The 24,254-nt window shown below is 41.3% G+C and overlaps 1 protein-coding gene across 1 annotated transcript; it reads right to left on the bottom strand.

Annotated features, from left to right (window-relative positions):
• Window positions 1-2,405: 2,405 nt before the first annotated feature.
• On the bottom strand, window positions 2,406-23,658 carry TRAF6 (TNF receptor associated factor 6). Its single transcript, XM_026097688.2, has 7 exons — window positions 23,527-23,658; window positions 16,023-16,349; window positions 10,697-10,847; window positions 9,954-10,112; window positions 8,957-9,028; window positions 8,085-8,162; window positions 2,406-7,193 (listed from the first exon to the last, which is right to left on the bottom strand). Exons 2-7 carry the CDS (start codon window positions 16,316-16,318, stop codon window positions 6,312-6,314), a joined length of 1,638 nt encoding a protein of 545 aa, XP_025953473.1. The 5' UTR covers window positions 16,319-16,349; window positions 23,527-23,658; the 3' UTR covers window positions 2,406-6,311.
• Between the last annotated feature and the right edge of the window lie 596 nt (window positions 23,659-24,254).

The raw sequence follows: 24,254 nt of genomic DNA, 5'->3' as shown, positions 1-24,254 counted from the left end.
GACTGGGGCTAATAGGGAAATGAAATTCCTGTTTCACAATCTCTGCCTCTCGCACAGTTTCAGAAGTTTTCTCAGACCAGCTGAGAAAGGAAAAAATGCAAAACAAAAATACAGCTTTCAGAGCTGTAAAACCAGAGTGTTTATTTCAACAGACCAAATGGGGTCAAACAGCTTCCTCACCAGAAGACAAGACTAGACAGTGAGGCAAGGCTGCAGGTTTTGAGCAGAAAGATTAGCTTCATGATGCTATAGCTCTTAACCTTTATCTATCCCCTCCCCCCCCCCCCCCCAATAGGAAGGTAATTTCATTTCAACAGTATCCTGTATTCTTTCTGCCTAGAGAAAACATGCAGTCTTGAAGAAGGAATGAAACGTGATGATAATAATGGTTTTGCTTGGAATAAAACATCAGTGAGGGCAGACTCAAGCTATGATTACTACATTAGCACCTCTTCTCCTGCTTCCTTGTGTGTGGAGGGGGAGTTAGTTTAAAAAAAAAAACTGGCTTTTTTTTAAAATCCTTGTTCAGAAACTGGAGAAGCCAGCAGAAATAGCACAAAGTCTTCAGACATTATGAAACATGACAAGCTTACAGTAAATAGGTGCCTCTGTGCTCATAGCCACGTAATCTTAGCAAATAAGTGAGAAGTTTAACAAAAAGAAATTAAAACCAGGAAAAGACATGAAGGCCCCACAGTCTGAAAGTTTGTCTTCCAGGTCACTAAGCTTGTCAGAGCCTGTGAAGGCTGTGGAGTCACCGGGGCCAGGCCGTGCCCAGACCAGCCCGCCCGTTTAAGGTGCAGCAGCCAAAGGCAGTGCAATGGGCTCCCTTCGGCCAGTCAGCCTGCAAGCATAACCATTTCCTCTGTGAACAGCGTGGGGGGGGGGGGGGGGAGGTGTCTTTTGGTGTTGTATTTTGGGGTTTTTTTCACCTCCCCAAAAGGTACAACAGACACAATTCATCAGCCATTTTACTCATTTCATCCAGGCAGGCCTCGTTTCCCTATCCGTTGCGTCTGGTCCATTAACCTCCTGTTCTATTACCTTTTATTTTTTGCACGTGCTTGATCATAGCACTCCCTACCCTCATCTGAGCTAATTCAGTACAGCTTTGTTTTCTGGACTTTTGTAAAGTGTCTTGGGACAGGCTAAATAGACACAGAGTCTAAAGATGCTGAACAAGAGCTGCAGCCTGCACTAGGTAAAGTCTAGCACTGACTGTACTCACTGGGGATATTATAGCAAGGAATTGCACATGGAGTTTTCTCCTTCCAGATGAACACCTTTAGCACATGGCTATTGCTTTTCTGGGAGTAAAGTCCCAGGTCAAGTCCCTCGAAATGAGCTGGCATTTATTCAAAAGATACTTTGTCAGAAAATTCTGGTCCATTGTTGTTGTTTCACTAGTAGGTCATCAGGTCTACTAGTGGGGTCAATGCTTAACAGAAACTTATGGGTACCTATGTTCACATATTTCTATTTATATAGACATGGGCATACTTTTACATTGCTGGCACCTTGCATTTCTGTATGTTGACTTTGCATTCACAGGTGCAGCTGCATGTGCCTATTTTTTCCTGCTTGAAAAAAGGCAATTACTTGTCCTTCGTCTCATCAAAAGAACATTTTAATGCACTTAGAAGTATGGAACATTAAAAATGGAGGATTAAAAACAGATTAACACAACAGATTCTGTTGCCTGACCATGCTCTCCTGTCCATTATCAAAGGAAGGTATTAGGACCAACCTCTCCATGAAAGATAACATCATAACTAACATTAACTGAATGGTATGAGACATTACCTTCAAGTAAATACCACCAGATTTCCTGAGAATTTGAAGGTCTTCAAGATTATACACTTTTAGATTCCTCTTCCCTCCGATGCTGTTAAAAACAAATCCAGAAGAACGCTGTGGCTGAGATAAATTAGCAGACTGCCATGAAGCAAGCACGTCTGTCTTTTGAGAGGGGAACTCAAACTCCTGTTGATTTCTGATCTGAGCCTCTTGCAAAAAGCTTCAACAAACAGTTGTTTTTGTGACCAACATAACAAGCAGTGTGACCAACATAACAAGCAGGCAGGATGTTGCCAGATAGGTGACAAGGTGGGGTGTTTTTCTGAGCTGCATCTTAAATGACAGCACTGTCACAAGAACACAATTTATTATCAGTTACACTAGCTTTGTCTTCTGGTAATGAATAAAGCTAACACTACCCATTAATAAACTACAGTTTTTAATCTTGATTGATAGTATATGACTGCTACATAATACACGATCTCCTTCAGTATAAACCTGCCAACTCTGAAACCCACACAACTGAGAAATTACTGGACAGGTCCTGTCCTGTAGTAGTTAATCTTTCTGAACAGCCTCTGATATGACTAAAGATGCAACATACACTGCACAGTTTAATTAGTTTATTTTTCAAAATCCTGTCAGAAATATAGCTGTGTATTAATTACAAAATATATTAAACAATTTATTGATACTTCCCAGAGAACAGGAGCACTTCCCTTCTGTTCAAATGCAACCAACGCAAACCTTTAACAGTGACCCCAGAATAACCCTTTGCATCAGCTATCACTATATTTGATGAGAAAGTGTTTCTAAATAAGAAAAGGAAGGCCATTCTAATTTTATTTCATTAGCAAGTTTAACCCCTTGGCAGCAAACATGACCAGGCATATCACGATACCACCTAAAAAAACAAGTCTGTACATCTCATGTAGCTGAGCTCCCACATATACACGACATACCAGCATTTTTAGTCAAATACTTTTCCCTGCCCTGCAGGGAGAGACATTCAGAGGCAAAAAAGAAAACACATCTACAATATACTATACTTGGAAAATTTGTGCCATAGCAGCTTTGCAAATACATATACTAAGAGTGTCTGACTTCTTTAAATATGTTCAAAACAATAAAAATTTGAAAGATAAAAGAAGCTAAGCCACCTTCTAAAACAAACACCTTGAGAGCCAATAATGCAGCAAAGCATTAACAGTTACAGAGCTAAAGCACTCCATTCCTGAAAAAAAAGAAACTAGTTCAATCCCCACATTACTCCAGATTTGTTTTGGAGACAAGTCTCAAGGCTGATTACCTTTCTGCTTCCAGTCAAGTATTTCTTGTCGTTACACCTCAATCCACCATGGTATAATGATTTCTCAAAAGATAATCAGATTGGAGGAAGGGGGGGGGCGGGAAGAGGCTGTTTCACTGAACGTATATTTTCATACAGGGACTGAACCTCTCAGTGCTAGCCTAAGAGTTCAACAAGAGGATAGCAGGCCTGCATCTGAGCTGGTAACAATCTAGACTCATACGTTCGTCCATTAGCTGGAAATGATATTTTTAAGAGAAAGCTCTGGAACTGCAGTTAAAATAAGGAGTAGCCTGGAAGATGAGGGGAGAAAGAGGAGAGTCGGACAACAAGATGAACAAACCTTTCATTAGCATTTACAATTTGTCAAAACAGAAACGTTTTAATTGATAATTAGCTATGAAAGTTTTTCATGTAAAATAATTCTGGCATTATAGTAATCTGGCATCATTCAGAGTTTTTCCTGCTAATTTTAAGATACAAAACCAGTAAAGGAGCAGCAGTGAAGCTAAAGCATTGATATTACTGTGGTCAATACAGTATTATACATGCACTAGCTTTCTATTTCCTATTGGGTTGTGCTATTGTGCAATATTAACCTGATTCACTTAAACCCCTAAAACCTGTCACCAAACTGAGCTTCCTCCCAAGTGAGAATCCCACCAGAACTAACATAACGCTCAAATCAGAAATTCAGCTTCTGGTACTTCAAGGTTCATGACGCAAAACTTGCAGAGGAAAGTATTAATGCACTTAGTGGCTCTTGGTTATGAACTCTTAGAACACAGACTAAGAGCAGTTTTGTTACTATCACTGAGGTTGAGAAAGGAACTGAGGCAGGAAGAAGCTCTCATATTACAAATCTTTTTCCTACCTTTTGCCTGAAAAAAAAGAGAACCTTAGTAGTCTTTGAACATCTTGGGGAAAAAAAACAACCAAAAAAGAGAACTATCAGCCTGAAAAGGACTAGAGAACTAAGGTACAGTGTCAAGAACTGCTTTCTGCATTTACTGGACCTGGGCACTGTTACATACATTAAAAGCCCTTGGTTAAGAATGGTTTAACTACTAAGAATGCTGTAACCGAAGACACTTCCAAACAATGTGGCTAATAGGTTGAGGCTGTTGCATGTAACAAACTATTAAGAGTTTTAAAAACCACAATTTTAAAGCATGATCTTTTGGTATTTTGAGTAATATACACTCAGCAGTCCTCTAAATGCACAGAATGAAGTCTAAATAAAACTGACTAAATAAGTCAATGAGACTGTCTGCATTTACCATTAGCCAGGAAGTTCAGGTTTCAGTAGTGGCAATACTCCATGGAACATAACCCCTCTTCAATTAATAGGCTCCATCTGCAAAATAAACTTTATTCATCTGGATATGGTGAAAAAGTGATATGCTGCATCCTGGAATTTTTGCTTTCATGCAGGTAAGCAGAGAACCCCCCAAATCAGTATATTACAGTGCTCTTTCATTGGCCTTCTATGTATTAAGTATGCACTTTCCTGACTGATGATCCTTTCTGGATTGCTTAGGTGGGGTTAAATACCCAGGATGCGTTCAGTATCTTTTCAGTTGCAGTCTCTTAAGTCTTTAGCTTGTTTCACTAGTTTAGAGAAATAATGGAGAACATAGGCTTATGAATGGCTTAGTTCTTTCTTCTGTATCTGACTGTGTACTTAAGTTATGGGATGAACAATTCCCCCCCCCACCCACTTTTTTTTTAAAAGACAAAATTCAGAACTTTACCAGCACCATGATAAATTAAAAACTTATGTTAGCACCAGTGAACTTAAACTACTCAGCTTTGACTGGTCAAAGCTAATTTATATAGCATACTCAGTACAGAAAACAGCAACATATGCAATTTTAGGAAGGTCCTGAGTTCTTTAAATAGCAAATCTAGTGTTTGGTAAACGGGCCAGTAGGGAAGCCAGAATTTTCTTGTGGAGAGCAAACAGGATTGCAGTCTTTCCCTCACACTGTCTAACTGGAAGGCTTTTCTTCCCCTCCAAAATGTTGAGGGTGGCCCAGCTCCTGTTGTCTAATGGGACAGAGAAATACCCATGACTCCTGGATGCTGATATGGCCAGCTGTCCACTGAGAATTAACAGGAGAGCACTGTACATCCCCAGAACACCATGGAATCACTTGAACAGATGCAAGTCTAGGTTACAAGTTCAACTCTGGTGCAAATTCAGGTTTGACAAACAGTTAAAAAAAAAAAAACTGGAACACCTTATCTGGTTAGTACATACCTTTGCCCGTGTATCCACTCATAACCTGAAAAACGTCTAGCACTAGCAGGCGGTCATACCAGCACAGAAGTATCCCATTCTAATGCTAAACATTGATTGACATTGTTAGCCTGGAATACACACTTACAAAAAGATTGGTCAAATGAAGAGAATTTGGGGGGTGCTTTCAGACCACCTTACGCGTTTCTTCAGTGAACTCAACTCAGAGTCATTTAGCCTTCTCCACAACACTAACACACGTCTTTCAGAAATTCTCGTATCAACTCTACATCAACGTGCAACTTCCTGAAGCTAGCTTCACAGGAGAGAAGGGTCACAGCATATCTCACTTTTGGTGACGGCATCAAAGCCTCAACCTGATTTGAGATTTCAAGAGAAGCACAGCCAATTCAAAATTCTTGATGAGTCAATATAGAAACCATCTCAACCCCAAGGCAAATCTTCCCCAAGTTCTGTAAAACAAAACAAAAAACGCTCAAACCCTCAGCATTATTAATTTAGCTATTTCCCTGCTAGAGCATAGGTACATCTATACCAAGACAGTGAGGCACAAAGGTTTACAGTTTTTTTCTGATAGGACTTTTGTATCACCAAGCAGAGATGTCCAGGTACTTCAGCAGGATTCTTCTGCAGGCAATTAAGCTTTGATTATTAACAACACTCATTTAGTTAGCTTGCTACAGAAGTAGCTTACTACATTAAGAGAGAACAATAAGTAATATTTAAACACATGACCCCAGAGAAAAAAAGATATTGTGTACCAGCAACATCAAGTTCTATTCAGGTGAAGATCAACTATGTTAGCTTGCAGAGTGACACTGATTCAGACACTGAATTTTATGATCTTTACACATTCAGTCTATATAAACCAGGAAGCATGCTTGTAATCCGTGGCTGAAGATGACCACCAGCCACTCCATTCCTTTGGTTAAGACTTTCAGGTTAAATAGCCCCATCAGTACTGCGAGCTTGAAATCCTTCTCTGCGGAGACTGTTTAAGTCTAGACGTGTTAGAACCTCGCAGCGCACCAGGAGAGTATCATCCTTTACAAAGGTTCTTTGCTTCAAGGTTTGCAGGTGCATGAAAGTCACGTAACCGAAACCTTTCGGATTGCGGTGAATTGTTGGTCTCTGGAAGGCTAGTAACTCCGGCTTGGCTTCCATTACTTCTTCATGATTCTGCCTTTCGGGTCCTTCTGACTGATCCAAAATAGAAAGTCGTATTGTGCCTTGGAAAGGCCAAGGCAGATGGCTGTCATATTCTCCTTGCATAGTGTGGACAAACAGAGATATAAAGTTAGCACAACGCTGAGCATTTGGTAATTGGATGTGTAGGCGCAAACACAGCTTGTAGCCAGGTTTTCCAGTATAGAAGCCAGGACTGTGCATCACAACAGGTCGCTCTTCTTCCTGGGCTTTCTGAAGTCCACTGAAGTTCTCAATCTTCCAGATATAAATACCATTACACTGTTGCGCCTCCATTTCAGTAATTTTTCCCTCCAAATTTCGGATAGTACGTTTGAGTTCTGCCATGTGAGTATTCTGAGTCTCCATTTTAGCAATCAGCTCCCTGATTTGGTGATCTTGTCTTACCAGGCGACCTTCCAACTGCTGAATAGTTTCTTTGAAGTTTTCGACTTCTGGATTACAATCGTATGGGGCATGTGAGACTGGGGGGAAGAGGGCAGGCTCAAAGGGTAGGCCATTGATGAAGGGTACAGGATTCGCAGCAGTAACACTGATACTTTGAAAACTCTGAGCCATCATTCTCATGTGAACCTGAGTGAACTCTTGCATATGTCGTGCCAGTTCATTCCTCTGCATCTAGAATTTAATGAGATGTGGCATTAGGAACATACAAAACATTATCTACAGTCACAGCTTAAAAGTGGCTCTAAAGAAAACTGAACTGCTGTTTGTTTCTCACTTCTGTTGTGGGAGAAAAACTGGACTGCGCATCAAGGATGGACAATGTGACCAAGGGAAGGTGCCAAATTTAAGATCGCCAAATGAAACAAACTGACAAACGAAAAAAAAAAAAGTAAATTCCAGTAGGCAATTATTGTTTAACTCAGAATAGTGGCACATGAAAAAGTGTTAGGATTCCTTTAGTGATAAGCATACATTTAGTATTTCTTCTGTGTTCTACATCAGCATTGTACTTCCTTCACTGAACTGCTGAAATTACTCCAGAGTACCAAATATAAAGGCTTATGAGAACTGCAGGGGAAAGGATGAATAAAAAAAAATCACTCTTAGAAAGGGTTATTGCACAGCTACAATGAAGAACATCCATATAAAATAATTTTATAATTTAATCAAATTTAGAGCATTCTCAAGTTTCCTTCACTGAACTCCAAGAGCCATGAATGTATTTGCTCACAACTTTACAAGAAATGTTAGAAGAAGCTACTTTATTGGCATGAAAGCTCAGAATACACTCACAGATTACCAGAATTAGTACATCAAACTAATCATCCCCAGAGACTTTTTTAAATTTGAGAAGGACTTTTGGAAAGCACTGTATCAGGCCAACAAGGAGTGTTTTAGAATTAAAAAACAACCAAACACAACCCCCTCCGAAACAACCAACCACCCAAACCCCACCACCACCCACCAGCGCAAATACTCAGTGATTTGTGAATGAGACAACAATAGGAAAAATATGTTAAAAATGCAGAAATCTGCAATTAATGATTCTGACAAAAGGCTTACCTTTTCAGGACACCCAAAGGCACTGTAAAAACATGGTACGGGGGCAGTAGGACAATCATTATCATAATGATTAGGCATCTAGAACAGATCAGACTTGAAGTTAATTTTTCCATCAAGAGTATTCTCCTACAGCATCCTACAGGAACAGTGCTGCATGGACACTGAACAGGCATCTGAAGTCAGGTCAGTTTTTCCTGTATCATTTCTCAAAGACATACAGAAGTTTCGAACAAAAAGGTTAGCTAATGAAAATAATTTGACAGCTTCCTTGTATAGGCTCTAACACTTCATTGCCTTTGCTCGTGCATTAGGGATCAGCAAGTATTCAGGCTTGCTTACTGTGACACAAGCCTTTTGTTTGTAGCTTACCCTCAAGCTAGATTATAGGTCATTTCCTTCCTCTCTGGAGCCCTATTTTCATATACTTAAAACTAGTTGTCTCTCGTAATTATCCTCTTCCCTCAAAAGCCCACATTACATCAGCATTTCTTAAGGCCCATGTTTTCCAGACCCAATTATCTCACTGCTCTGTTTTTGCCTTTGTCTTTACTGAACTCAACCCTATATTTTCAGACTAGTTCTCCAATTTCACAAAATCATTCTTTATCCTAACCCAGGTCATAAGCTTGGCTGCCATCCCATCCAAACAGAGTGCATAAGAGAGAGGGGGCAAGGGATGGGAAGGAAGGACCGGGGCGGGGGAAGGAGGAAGGACCGGGGGGGGGGGGGGGGCAGAGGAGGAGGAACCAAGACACAGAGGGTTTGGTTGCTGGTGGATGAACTGTTTCTTCAAGTTTAATCTGAGGTTAAAGCAACAACGTAGGTACAAAACACCTGACTCAAATAAGGCCCAGAGAAAGGCAGTCTCTTACCTGCTCTCTGATGAGCACTGTGTTGCAATATTCACAAAACACGTTGGCTAGCGGACAGGTTTGGTCATGAAGCTTAATTATCAAACAGAGAAAAAGAAAGGAAATAAAGAATTAATGATGTTACATATGGATAACTTGAAAGAATGCCGATCACCTCTGCTGAGATGACCAATTTTTATTTAAGTTTCAAATTTTGCATTTTGCTGAATTTAACTGGGAAAAAAAAAGACAATCCCCTTTCCCTGAATAGCACATTTCCTATACCTCCTGTTTTTTCCTGGTCTCATACCAGAAATTCATAAAGATGCAGAAATTTTATTTCCTAAAGCTCTTATGTTCCAAAGGAGTCTGAATTTAGCTAGACATTCCTGAAGTTCACATTCAATTCCAGTAGAAGTGTATTAAAGGGCTTTCTTTTGTATTGCTGGAAAGTATGAGGTATCTCTGACAATTCCCAAATATGATACCATATACTTACAATAAACTTAAGAGTCCTTGAGATAAAACACATCCATTTATGGATGAAGAAATATAAGCTAAAAAGGGAACAGGCTGTGCCCAGCATCACGCAGGTAAAAACACAGAACTAGGAGAAGAATTCACAAGTGATCCTTGTCTTGTGTGTTAGCAGACTCCCCCCAAAAGATGCAGCTCTTGACACGTTCTTTCTGCCTGCAGAGAGGCAGAACAAATTGTAAACGTGGGATACCGTCCTGTTATTTTGGGAGCAGATATTGACCTCTCTGATGATCAGGCCAAAAATCAACGGTTCTTACACCAAGCCTTTGGACACCACAGGGCTCCCGAGAGTGGTGTGTCTAAGCACAGTCCTCTCCCCAGATTTCACCTGTCCTAGACGAACATCCTGGAACCCACAGCTTCTCCCCTGTGCAGCACAGAAAGTTCTGCTAGACCAAAAACATTTTTTTTTTAACTGATGTTGCCTTTGCAAGCAAAAACACATGAAAGGAGGTGAAAGACACTCTTCCTTAAGTACCTCTTTATCTTCGTAAGCCATAGACGTGGCACAGTTCGGACAACAGACTTGACGCCTTGGACACTCCTGCGTCACGTGCTCTTTTAGGTGGTTCTTCTGGAAGGATCCTTGGCACTGTGGGCACTCCACAGTGGAGAAATCACACTGCAGCTGGTGATCCTGAACGTGGGCAAAAGAAGGATTTGACACTACAGACAGGTACCAGCCTCTCAGCTGTCCAAGAGGAACATAAACAATTGGGAATCTTTCCTTCATGCACGCAATCCTTATGGTGACCTTACTAACTAATGGCCTATCAGTGTCCCATTACTAAGATGGGGACCTTACTCACTCAGAGCTTTAACAGTGCCCTCAGGTAAATGCAGCTGTATGATTACACTTATAACAGTGGATTATTTTCCCAAACAAATAATTATTTCATTTAATATATCTGACCGCTTTGAAGGAATGTTAAACTGACATTAGGGAACCTGTGTGCAGTACCCATAAAGTTGATGAAAAGGCAAACAAGAATGATCCTAAAGACCGAGCTGTATTAATATAATTTTTCATGCACTACGGTGTTCACTTGAGAATGACATAACTACAGTTACACTCTTAAAAAACAAACAGTTGTAGGCTTGAATGAACAATATATTGAATCAGCACAAACAGGTATCAGGTACGACCACCTATATTATGTTACATTGAATTTTCACTTGCCCAAGAAAACAAGGTTTCCTATTTTCAGAACTAATTCTCACCTCCAAATGCCTCAACTCCATCTTCATACAGCAGCCCTTGTTGGGACACCTCACCATTAATGAAAGGATTTCCCGTTTAGCGAAGTTGTCAGGAAAAAGTTGATTTTCAAGCAGAATTTCGTTGTCTACTGGACATTTATGACCGGCATCTCTACAGTGCAGAAAAGAAAAAAGATGGAGACAAGGAAAAAGAGATTCCAAATTTTCCTTGCCCTTAATTTAAAATAATTTTATAATATCAAAACATTTGTGGCCAATTTATAACACATGAAGACAGTCTTTGAAAATAATGGCATGCAAGCAGCAATTACAGAAATCAGAGAAATTGCCAACAGACAAGTCTCACTTGAGGTGGTGCTATTGTGATTGCAGTACTGTTCTAATTTAGTAGTTTCTAATTGAACAAATGCCCTGCTGGATACTCTGGAAATAAACTTGAGGAGGATATAGAGAAGCTGAGAACTGAGGGTCTCATTTCTGTAAACACTTCACACAGCTCAAACATCAAAGAAACAGTCCTTTAAAGATTCTTGGACCTTCTCTCCTTTCTTTTGCACTTTATAAACATCTCATTTTGTTACAATAGCCAAGCCGTTCATACCTGAGAGAGAAGGCAGAAGTCTTCTCTTTTCCAGATTCATCTATTTGACAGAACTTTCTGTATAGCTCATTTCCCCATCTCTGTTCTAAAACCATCGGATAAGTTGGTCCCCACTTCAATCTGTGTATTTCTGTGCAGCAAAAGTTACTAAGAAGGTGACACTAAAACTATGAAATGGCACTGGATATGGGATCGGGTATAGTATCTGATGTCATCTTGACAGCAAATTGACTGGACGTTCAATGCTAACTGGTGAAAGTCTGAGATGTGATGGTGAAGCATAGGTGCATGCAGTTCGCGCAGGGGAAGTAACAGCGTGTGGCACTTTGGCCTGCACTAGAACATGATAATCATCAGAAATGGAAGCAAAAAGGGACCCTCCGCAAATTTTCCTTAATAAATATTAACCCATATTAACTAATCTCTGAAACCAGTAAGTCAACATACACTCCTAAATTAAGTTAAGGTGCACGAGGGATCAAAGTCTCTGACCTACAGTACTAATGGAAAATAGCAATAATATGGAAAAACACATGGGGTGGAAAAAGAGTCAGAGAGCATTTGCGGTGCAAAGATCAAAGGCCAGATCATTGTTTCTGCTTGCAAGGGCGAAGGGAAGCAGAAGCTAGTGGGCTGCGGAGGACAGGAGGGAATTTGTGTTCTCTGTTGGATAAGGAAATAATTGGTCAGCAACTACTTTATTAGCAATGCTGCGAGAGGAAGTTGGGGGGAAATGTTAGACTTTAGAAAGAGACAATGAACTTCCTTTCCAGGGTTTTGCTCTTAAGAGCTAGTTTGTCACAAATCTGAGAGTCGCTCCCCTAAACAAATGGAAAAAAGAAAATGCTAGCGCACCATTTCATCTCGTAGGTCCCTCAGCAGCGTGCTGATCTTTGCCACAACCCAGAAACCTTCCCCCAAGTCACAGGCAAACTACAGGAAACCAGTTGTTACAAGTATAATTTGGTTACAAATATCCTGCTTAGTGAAGTTTATGGATAGTCCAGTATGCCTGCTGGTAAGACAGCAGCCTTACTTCTACATGCAAAAGGTAACTATGTTTAATAACAGCCAACAATAGATTAATTTTAAATAAGGATAACTGGATCCCCAGTTTAAATGACTAGCAGTCTGGGGTTAAAACAGGAGTGTCTAAGGCCACTTACATCTAACTACAAAGAAGATGCTATAAATCTCCCCATCGCAGAACTGAGTTTATGCACTTCAGCTCTAATTTAGGTTACATGTTGTTATTCCTCAGTGGAGGCTTCCCTGTGCTGGAATTGTTCATCAGGGTGAGCTGCACCACCCTCAATTGTACCTGTGAAGCAGTGATAACATACTACGAAATACAATGAATATTCATGTAATTCCACTGGCAATTTAATTATAGATATGAAAAGTAAAGCCAGAAAAATCCTCTTTGAAGAAGTCTGTTTCATGTTTTCAGCAACTGAGCAGTTTAACCTAGAAGCAAAACAGTAGTCATACAGCTTAACTGCAGTCAAGCAGGTTGTCTGATGAACTGCTCACACCCAAGGCTCTCCCGGCTGCCCCCTGTCAGCTTGTAACCCCGCTCATCTGATAATGAAGGGTCTGACATTTGGTGAGCCCTGCTACAAGCCCTAAGTCAGCTTTGACATAAGACACAGGAGAAGAAAGACTAGAGAGAGATTTAGTTAGCTACTGCATCTGAACTTAGTTCTTTCTCATTTTGTTTCCACACAAGCTTCTCAATGACATCAATCAATATTGTACTGTAGACACTACATACCCCAAATTAACAGCCCAACCCGTGGATCCCAGTTAAGCATCCAACTGAGCCCTTTCACTTAGAGGAGTCTGGCACTTTAAGCGTTCTGCTCTACTTTCACAAGCACTCTCTCAAACTGCACTCCAAAGACTGATTTCAGTGGTGAATGAGGCAAAATATTTGCTATTAATTAAACATCTGAAATATCACAGTGATGATCTATAGTCTCCAAGATGGAAAAAAACCCTTGCCACCTGGTTCAATATTCACTGAAACAGTTAATACTATCCATAGAAAGAAGTGAAGTAAAAAGAGGAAAGGGTCTAACACAAGTAAGAGCTTCTGGTTATTAACACTGTTTACAGACCTGCAAATGCTCTGTTGATTTAAAAGGGAAGAGAAACCATTTCCCATGCCTGAGGTTTAAGAAGGAAGCTTTTCTACCTGCTATGAGATACGTTATGTTCTCAGCACAAACTTACTGTAGCTCCTCACTAACTACTGCAGTAAATCCTAACTCATGAGCATAATTTTGCAGCTCATCATCAGGGGCAGAAGGATTAGAAAACAGTACCACCTTAGATACTAAGGTTATGAAAGGCTGGAAACATGGGACCCTTTATTGGTAACCTTAAGTTTAATTATTCTCCCCACCCTCTTTTAAAGCTGGGAATTTGGTCGTCTTTGAAGTGATTGGTAACCAGACATTTCTAAAACTTAACACAGTTAAGCACTGACTAATTTACCTTCAGGATTTATAGACATCATGCACTCATGGGAAGGTTTAAAGATTTCTTATTTTTCTTTCTTCCACAAATTCTCAAGTTAAAGAAGCAGATAAAAATTGCTATTGCCAAGAAATACTGCAAGCTCAGAGACAGTAATTAGGGACTTCCAAATTTAATGGCCTTCATTAGTACAAAAACCTATTTCTATGCTTACACACACATAATATTCTGTCCAATAACCTCTTGAAAGAATTCATGTTGGATCGTGCAAAACAAAGGTTAGAAAGTGAAGCCTTACTTTAAACTGCTTGTGCCAAGGCAATGGGATACACACAGTCAGAGCTGACAGGTTTAGTACTGCTTTTGTCTTATTCTGTGCACCGAGCTGACTCGAATTCCACTCAGCAATGCTACTGGGCAAGGCCTCACTGATCTGTTGCAGAAGTAGCAATGTCGTGAATAAGGGGGGAAAAAAGGGTGATCTCATGGTACAGTTAGCGGAGCACTGAGCCTGTCTCAACCTCCTCAGCAGATCCATGAGACAGTCACTTTGCACAGACAAAATGTTCTACATTTTCTGGATAACCAACTTGCACCCTTTTCTCAAAAATATTGATTAAATTAATGTCAACAAGAACTGTGCTTGCAAACAAATGCAATAAAGTTTTGCATTTCCTAGAGAGGAAAATAACCCACTCTTTTGCTATCATAAGTAGGGAACGTAAAATTAAGTTCATCCTTCTGTAACCAGCTCTAATGCTTTTCTTCTTGATCTAAAAGGGATGCCATGAAGAAACATTATCAGCATCAGATACAACAATGACAGAAGCTACAAAGAAGCCCACAAAACCACAAAATACTATATTCAGAGAACACATTTGCCAACGTGCAATTAATTTATGTGAGCTACAAATGCTGAACTATGGGTAAATGGAAATCGAATAGAACTACAGATAAATGGAATGGAAAACCAATCAAGAAAGCACTGTCCATTCTACATGCTAAAAAAAAAAAAAAGTGCCTGGGAAAAACAACATTATAAGGCAATGCTGAAGACAACTTCATGATCTTATGCACTAAGGACGGAAATTAACTAATTCTGGCATTTTCTGATTTAAGTAAGCAGCTTCAGAGCACTAACAACTGCAATGATCTTATAAATGCAGTACAGTAGGAGTATTTAAAAAAGAAAAAAGACAAACAAACCAATTTTATTATGAGGGCCCTGCACAGAATATAATCCTTAGATTCATACCAAAGAATGGTGATATTTGAGCTAAGGGAGCAACTGGTAAGACAAAATCTGGCTTATGCTGAGGAGGAAAGTCCTACAGCATAATACCTAACCTTTCAATGTGCTCCAGTCGTTGGTGACATGAGTGAGACGATGACTACTGTATTCCAGGTTTGAGGGGAGCACGTTCCACCTGCCGCTGAACCTTCCGCCCTCTTTCAACCATTCATTTTTACCAGCTCGGCCTCTTCTTGCCTTCCGTACCTCATTCCCACTCCCCTGCCTGCCACCTAAGTAGATTTTAAATAAAACTACTTTCTTTCCTTCAGCCCAGCAAGCAAGCAGGCGATTGCTGGGGGAGAACAGAAAGCAGGAATTGCTGCATCTGCACCACGAAACCTTGTTGTCTGTGGTTATCAAAAGAAGCAACCATAAAGAAAGGTCAGCTTTTATAAACCTGGGTTGAAGATGGAATTCATTTGGAGGAGGTGGCTACCAGATTAATTTTTTTTTATTTAAGGTTTGCTCAGTCAAAATTTTATACTCATAACCTGGGTGAGTTTGTATAAATGGCAAAATACCTAATGCTCTTGCAACCTCCACTGTGTCAAGAGCTTGCTTTTTAGGACCTTCATAGGAAGATTCCACAGTATGCCATCCCAAAAGGATTCTTTTACGAATTTGCTTTTAATCCCTTAGATTAAACAATTTATTTCTTCTTAAACAAGTTTTTAAGAAAGAACACTAACATACTTATTTTCAGGCAGACACTTGGCCAAAGTAAGTCTGGCAAAGAGAGACATATTACTGTTTTAATAAAACTCATGATATTTGGCTATATACGGTGTTTATTAGACAGCATCTTTAATGAATTATAAATAGAAGGAGCAGCATCACCATTCACCGATGTGCACCTTAAGAAGTTCTGTTTGGTTTACATTGCCTTTAAACTGTCTCACTTTGGCAAGTGAATTTCTTCTTAAAAGCAATTTCCACAAATTTTCCCTTACCTGATTGATTTGACAATGCAGCCTTTGCAAAAGCGGTGTCCACATGGTGTCTGCACTGCTTCCCGAAGAGCCATCAAACAGATTGGACATTCATATTTACTTTCCAAGGGTGGATCAAACTCCACATCATATCCTTGAGTTTCCTCTGTGAAAGAGCTTGGAGGGTTTCCAGCCCCACTGCTCACGCTTACACTGTCTTCTTTCGCTCCAACACTGCAGGCACTGGCCATGGCTGCACAGCAGCCACTTTCCAGGTTTCGGGCTCCACAACTGTTATCACTATGTAGCAGGCTCATAGTAGCTGATCAAGTATCACTCAGAAATGCTCTGCAAGATGACAAAAAGATGCATTAATTTCAAATATTGTAAGATTTTACTTTCCAATCAAGAACAAGCCATTTCTACTTCTGACCAGAAACACTGGAACACAGCACCTGCTGCAGATATGGTTCTGCACAAGATCACTGGTTTTGTTTTGTCCCAGTTTCTCTGTTACGTATCTTTTTACATATCTTGTGATACATAGGAAAGAGCACCGCATCCTGTCAGCCGAGTTCAAACACAAACATGCACACCTTTCTGTAATCTTCATCTGACTACCTAATTTCCGTAAATTGAGGAATATTCTCGCTCCTGGCTATGTTTACGCAGAATGCTTCTTTTCCCTTTCAATACGATTTATTTCTAAAGCATTCAAAGATAATTTGCATGAAAAATGCTGTACAAAGCCAAGATTTATTGGATGAAAATAGCTCAATTTCATATTTTCCCTGCAATGAATAAATGCTATTTCACATTTTTTGTATAGAGGGATTTGTGGTATAGGTTTCAAGTTATTTGATAACACCAGTTTAGGTGCAAGCCCTCAAATAAAATGCAAAATCCAGATAGCCAAAGCAGATGCTGTGCTGTAAATAAAATTCAAATACACAGCAATGCTGATAACATTTTAAAACTGTCAATAGGACTTTGAATTGAGTCAGAGAGAAAAGTAATATTTCCACAGCTCAAAAAGCTATCCACAAACTAATAGTACGCAAACGACTTTCTTGCTCTCCTGTCTTTCTTTCAGTATAGCGGGGAGGGAGGACAGGGGACATGACTACAGGAACAGAACACAAAAGTCACATTTCCCTGAAGAGCAGTGAATGGCAGAGCAAAGCCAGTTTCTAGAATATTGCTTACAAAGCAGGCTGAACTCATACCTGTGAAACAAATAAATGCTGGTATCCCCAAACTAATGTTTCTACACAGAAGGAGGGAACTGTAAAGAAAAGTTTAAACAACAATTTTGTCATTATCATAAACATTTTCTTAGCTGAGTCCTCTTGTGGTCCATTTTCTATAAAAGACACTACTCTGAAACACAGAGGCCATCCAGAGGCACAGCGCAAGGTACCGTGAGCCGACTGAGGGTTACTAAGTCAGGCATGCAAAACTAGGTGCCCACCAAGCCCAAACTCATCTTTCATACAGACAGCGGGAAGGCTAAGATTAATCAAGAATTGAACTGTAAAGGTTGTCGTCCTGCAACATCACCACCTGCAACTTGCAGCAAGAGGGGCAGGGAGGGGGCACAGAGCTGAAGGAGGGAGCGTTAAGGTGATCATAGCCTCGGGGAACTGAATTTCTTTTTCCTTTACCAGAACTCTAACGTAACAAGTCATTTTAACAAAATGTTCGCAAATAGGAGGATGATACGTAGGTAGTTTTATCTGGCTATTCATTGTAAGACACCTGAAGATTAAATCAACAGAAACGCTGATCAAACAAAGCCTCAACTAATATTTACTGGAAATATATTTTGAACACATGCATAACTAAAGAAATGCACTTTACACCACCTTCAGGCCAAACAACTTTAATTATAGCAATACTGCCCATGCATGTTTGAGGTATTTTTGTTTTTCTAGTTAACCAGGAAAAAAAATGTAGATCTACCAAACAAAAAACAGGCAAAGTTATGATATTTAGGCCAGTTAGAGCTAGAATCAAAAGAGAACTTTTATTGTATGGTGTAAATATGTAACTTTGCATTTTGCAGAGGTATGCAAAGGTATGAGAAATATCTGAAGAGCTGCGTTCCCAACAAATACCATTGAGATACAGAGTCGCAAACCACAGTTTGACAACCTGGGGTTGTACTGAACCAGTCGGCAATGCTTACTTTATACAGAAACAATTCTAGAGTGGAGCTGCCTGGAACTTCATCCATGGACTAAAGCTTACTTCTGTTCCTTTTCTCTGTCCCCCATATATTATTCTACACATTACCTAGCACAGTAGGCTTTGTAATCAAGGCTCCTAAATACAACAGCAGTACAAACTAAGCACCAAATAACTTCTCAGCAGTTGCTTGAAGCGCAATCCCAGAACTATGAACTTAGTCCCATGGAACTGAGCAGGCTCAAAAATTACTTGGAACGGAAACAGAAGAATCAAGAGACAGAAATATTTAGAAAGATGCTCTGTGAAATAAAAATTTTTGAGATTGCCATAGGTAGGTCTTCTTTCTCTGGAGAAAAAACTGTTTCCGTGATTAAACTAACATGATTTTTATCTGACAGCAGCTGCAGACATTGATTAAGCCACAGGCTATATTTTGTGAAAAATCACAGGAACTCAATTTGGGCCAACGGAGTACGCATGTTGGTATGCAGGATACCAGAATCGAATCCAGGCCTGAAAAATTCACGTTATTCTATGCCACAAGGGGGTACTTAGTGAGACTAACAAAGAGAAACATGCAGCCCATCAGCAATGCCACAAAGGAATTCAGGAAGTAGCAAGGAGGAAAATATTGCGGCTTTCCCCAAATTCAGCTGTCATGTTAATTGCAAAGTGCACTGATTACAAGTCTCTTCCCTTGGGCTACTTCTAGAAAAAAAAATCCTATTTGAAATACTATTCTTATAAGAAAGAAAACAGGATCTGACTCAGTATAATCTTAACAGCTAAACACTCTGTAGATTTAAGTGCTGTGGAAGCGGTGTTCTCTTTCCCCATTTAAATTGTTCCTACAGACAGGAGCAGCTATGTACATTCAGTTTACGGAAACGAAAATCATGTACCAGACTCATTTTAATGAATGAGTCAGTGCAACCAGTCAGCATCCCAGTCCCGTGCAAAAATCCCCTTATTCAGTGATGCACTCCACTCTTACATGGAGCTTTTTGTCTGCATATAAGCAATGAGTTCACAAAAATGAGCGCAAGTATCACGGTCTCCTCTTTATAGACAGGGAAATTCAGGGACAAAGATGACATTTAAGCAAGATGATTAAGAGACAGATTTTGAACTCTGCTCACGTTTTAAATGGAATTTGCAACAGGATTCCTCCTACCACTCAGCTCTATTCCACCTTATCTATGAGGGAAATTCTCCCCCCCCCCCCCCCCCCCCCCCCCGAACATATTTATCAGTGCGGGGCAAGGCACACGTTTCCAAATCAAAATCCACAACGGCGTTACTCAGACTAATAACCAAAGCCTGCTTACTCCATCAGAGCTTAAAACAATTCACTCACAAGCTGTAATTATTTTAGTGGGAATCTTCTGTTTCTTGTTGCATTTATTTTTTTTCTCTAAGAGTAAAAGCGCAGATTCAGTCTCCATGTACAGAGCAGAGCTACAGCAAAACTAACTACAGAAGAGTGTAGTTTTAATGTAGATGACGGGCCTTTCCCTTGAGTCAAGTGAAGCAGGCAATCTGTGAGCCTAACTGTGGCAGTTTTACATGTTCGTCTCCTGGGGAATTTAAAATATTTTCAGGCTAGAAGAGGGTGAATTTAAGAATAAAACCTGTTTGGGTTTTGTATATCCCAAATTTCATGGCAACTTGCTACACTTTCTTTTTGATTACAGAACAGATTACTAGTGAAGTAAAACTTAACAAACATCCCCTGAAAACCACATCAGTTTTTCTTCCTACTGGTAATAGTCATTCCTCTTAGTCCGTGCTGAACCAAATTGGTCTAGTCAACTACAAGTATATCTACATGCAAATTTAATTTATAACATCTTGCCTATGGCAGAGGCTTTAGAATTTATCCATTTTTTGGACACTGGTGGTGTGATATATTAAACACTTCCGTAGCCTGGTCTATAACTTTTTATGTTTGGACAACTTCAAACCAAACAGCCTTTACTTCACGGAAATCTGAAATTAAACTGGAGCATTACATGGTGATTTTTTTCCCTTTGGTACTGTAAAGTTTCTCAGGCAGAGAAAGCCTGAAAATTAAATTTGCTAACGCACCTGAAATGCCCTCTCCTTGAGCTATGAAGTCCCACCCAAGTGGCTGAGTAGCCAGGCAGAGGGCTTTAGCTTGCACCTATGGGGCTCACATTCCTCTCCCAACGTCCTGGGCCCCCCAAAGGCTGGTGCACCCTCCCAAGGCAGCGGCTTTGTATCGTTTGACAGCAGAAAGGAAGGTGCTTTCCAAGCCAGATGGTAACAGTCTGTATTTGTCTGATCATCATTTATTCTGCAGGAACCTGGAACACTGCGTCTCTAAGGATCAAACCTCCACATTCAAAAACCAGTCAGGACACAGTTAAGACTATACGGAGCTCCCATACTACTCCTCTGACTTTTAAGGTCAAACCATAATAAAACACTTCTTCAGCAAGTAACCTGTGCTATGGCGCTATTTACTGGGTTGCATTACCAAGTGATCAGGTTAACCTGTGATATCACAGACAGGCCAGAACAGCAAACTCCTGCAAGAATAATGTACCTCATGATTCACAAAAAAACAATTGCAAACCACAATCTCACTAAAAAACCATCCATATTTTAATTTACTGTTTGCAGTAAAAGTCCACACTCCAGCTGGTAAAGTCTCATACTATAATGAAGTTTAGATGAGACTTTTACAGATTTTCATGTTCCACCTAAGAGTCATAGTAGTAATCCAGAATCTTTTCTAAATCAAAAACCCTTTTTTCCAGAAGATATCTTCTGACTGCCTGGGGAGTTGCACTTTAATTAGAATAACAGGAAAGGGCTAGGAGTACACACTGTATTCTGTTTACACTGAAATACAAAACGGTATTTTTATGCATTTGGCAAAGGTGAAGGAACACCACACAGAGTACATTAGTTACTATAAAACAGAACTTTTTGAATAACAATCGGTAATATTAAATACAACTGATTTCCACATTATCTCTTTCTAATAAATTCATACCGAGTAGCCATATAAATAAGAAAATCAATACAGAGGACTACTCCAAATCCCTGTCCCTATTTAAGTTCCTAATTAAACTGCTTTCAGTCTGGCTGCACAGAGCCAGCAGGGCGCAATGCCTTCGATGCCACAGTAACAGCAAAACTGGCAAAACTTTCCTTTTTCCTTCTCCTGCCTCAGTAAGAACAGTTTTGCACATACAGATTTCTGGGTCATGAGACTGACAGACCAGTGGAGTGACTCTGGATGATTTGTTTATGAAGCAATCTTGCAATACTTATTCCCAAGCATATTAATCATACCAATACTGACATCCGATAAGCACCATGCCCAGGGGTGTTTGCATTATCAGCTATGTAACTTATCATCAGCTTGGTCCCATCCAGGGAGAACATATAAAGTGATGCCAGTTCATGTTAATTAATATGTATGAAATACTTTCATTTCAAAGCTATCAAAGGGCTAGACAAGCAAATGCAAGAGGAGATTCAAGCAGAATTCATAATTGCAGAAAAACAAATTGTTTTCTTGTAAAAGCCTACAAGCATGTCCCAAACATTTTTTTGAGCTATCAACTTTTTTTAATGCAGTAACTGTTACGACTTCCACGTCTGTTGGCTAACCACTATAATTATTAGTTTTACATGTGACCCCAAAGACTTTAAATAAGAATTTGCCGTTTGCTTGGATAGGATGCTGTCAGTCTTTTATCATGTATGCATTTGTATGCTTAGGCATTACTTAGGAGACTAGATGGTGGCAATATCCCAGTTATGTATATATTTTATCCCGTTTTGGTCCTACTTAAGTATGTCAGAACAACTTTAACTATACTGAGCAGTGGAAGTGCTATATATTCTGTTTAACACCAAAATATTCCACGAGGTTTTTCCTTGCTAAAAAAAAGAAAGCCCATACAAGGCAAGTGCAATTAGTGAGAAGAACAAAAGCCCATACAAGGCAAGTGCAATTAATGAGAAGAACAATCCTCTCTTCTCTACTTTGGCAGGGATTTTTGCATTGTGTGCCTGTGCTCTACCTTAGTGAACTGAGAACCTTTCCCCACTCCTCAGCAGATCTGCTGAGGATTTAAGATGCTGCCACAATGGGGACAAAGCAATCATTAGGACAGAGAGCAGTTCGAAGGGAGGCAGGGAGCCTTCCTCAGACACAGGGTGACTCAAACGAGACGTACTGATTTCAGCAGGACTAGACACACAATCCAATTTGAGAGCACATGTGTTTGCAGGACGAGAGTCAAAGCTGGAACTTGATAAAAGCCTTGGTGGCTCTGTTCTGCCATCAAAAAAGCAGCATGGCAACGGACAAATGTCACTTTGGTAAAGCAAGGCACAATCTCCTGAGTGGATTTAGTTACTGCCTGTCTCAACAAGCAGTCAGCTTGTACCTGGCATTAGTAAGATAATTTGACACTCTGGGAAAATAAATAGTGAACTAAGCACACTTTCCAAAATAACTATTTCTCCTTTTCTCTTTACATTTACTTTTATTTTCTCTTTGACATGCATGACTCCCAGCACCCTGTATAAGCGCAGCCCTGATCTAAATTTTTTATATATTTGCTTATCTGAGCAGCACACAACAACTACAAAAAGTTACTTTTCTTGACCTACTATATTCATGGAAGTTCAACAAGTGAAGAAAAAGCACTTTTTTTTTTTTTTTTTTAATTCTGAAGCTCTGGCAGCATAAGTATCTAGCGTGTAGGTTTCGTTTTTTAAATATAGCAGCGCATTTTAAAACGGAAAGCAATACTGCTTTAGCTGTTTGCCTTCGGCAGCACCTGAGCGAGCTCCACAGACCCTCAGCTGCTGCGAAAAGCGGAAGGAAACATGGAAAGCGCGGCGGGATCAGGCCCAGAGCGATGCCTGCCCTGGAAACAACCCCGGCGGGGCGACGAGCGCGCGGCTGCGCCTCCCCCTCCGCCCGGCAGCGGCGGAGCCGGTCCCGCGGCCTCCCCCGGGCGCGGTGACCTGCCCCCTCTCGCCGAAAGCGGCAGCCGGTTCCCCCCAGCCCGGCAGGGCCCAGCGGGACCCACCTAATGCCGGTTACACGGGCGGGGAGAAGCACTGACGCCGCGTTAAATGCCCGCGCTGGCCCGTTTGCTGTGAACGCGGAGCGATCCCCCCCCGCCCGGGCCGCAGCGCGGCCGTTGGGGCGGCCGTTAGGACAGCGCGGCCGTTGGGGCAGCGCCGCGCCGCTCCCGCCCCCCCGCTCCTCGCGGGCAGCTGCAGTTTCGGGGCAGCTCCCGCCGGCCCAGCCCCCCCAGCAGCGCGGCCACCCCGTACTCACCGCCGGCCCCACGGCCGCCGCCGCCACTTCCGCCTTCTCCTCGGGGCGGCGGCCGGCGGGACGGAGCGGCGGCGGCGGCGCCCCCTGTCGGCGCGGCGGGGGCCGGCGGCGGGTAAACACGGCTCGGCGCCGTTTCTCTTCCGACAGCGGCGTTGCGGATGGTTGGTGAGGCGCTGGTGCCAAAAATAAAAAAATATATATATATACTTGGAAGCATCCGAACTTCTCGCTCAAATCTTTGCTTCGCACATCTTCGCTGCCTCGGGCTTTTTGCCAGGAAAACCTTTGTTTTTGATTACTTACTAAGGAGCCTCGCGCGGTTTCCTCGGAGGCAGCGTTACTCGGGGGGAGGGAGGGGGGGTTACCAGCGTGCCTCTGGTCTGCGTTAGGACAGCCCTTTACACACAGTAACCCTAACGGAGCAGATAACGGCATCATGCCGCGGCGCTCCGCTTACGAGTCCGTCCGCCCCCCTCCGCAGCTCGCTGGCCGTCGCGCGTTTCCCCCCGTGCATTCGGACGCCGTCCCGGCTCGGTCGGGCCCAGCGGCACGCTGCTTGCTGGCTTGCTCTTCCGTGGTACCTGGCACACACAAGGCAATGCAGAAAGCATCGATCGGACGCAGTGAGGCTGCCAAAGTACATCTGAGCCTTCTGCATCTAGAGAGGAGATGAGCACATCAAAACGAAGCATTTTGTACGTCTGTCTGTGAGGAAGCTAGCGCAGAGA

Source organism: Dromaius novaehollandiae, chromosome 5 (genome assembly GCF_036370855.1).
Source record: "Dromaius novaehollandiae isolate bDroNov1 chromosome 5, bDroNov1.hap1, whole genome shotgun sequence".
In the NCBI taxonomy this organism is placed as follows: Eukaryota; Metazoa; Chordata; class Aves; order Casuariiformes; family Dromaiidae; genus Dromaius; species Dromaius novaehollandiae.
Note: the sequence above shows the minus strand (reverse complement) of the source record. Positions and strands in the feature narration are given on the sequence as shown.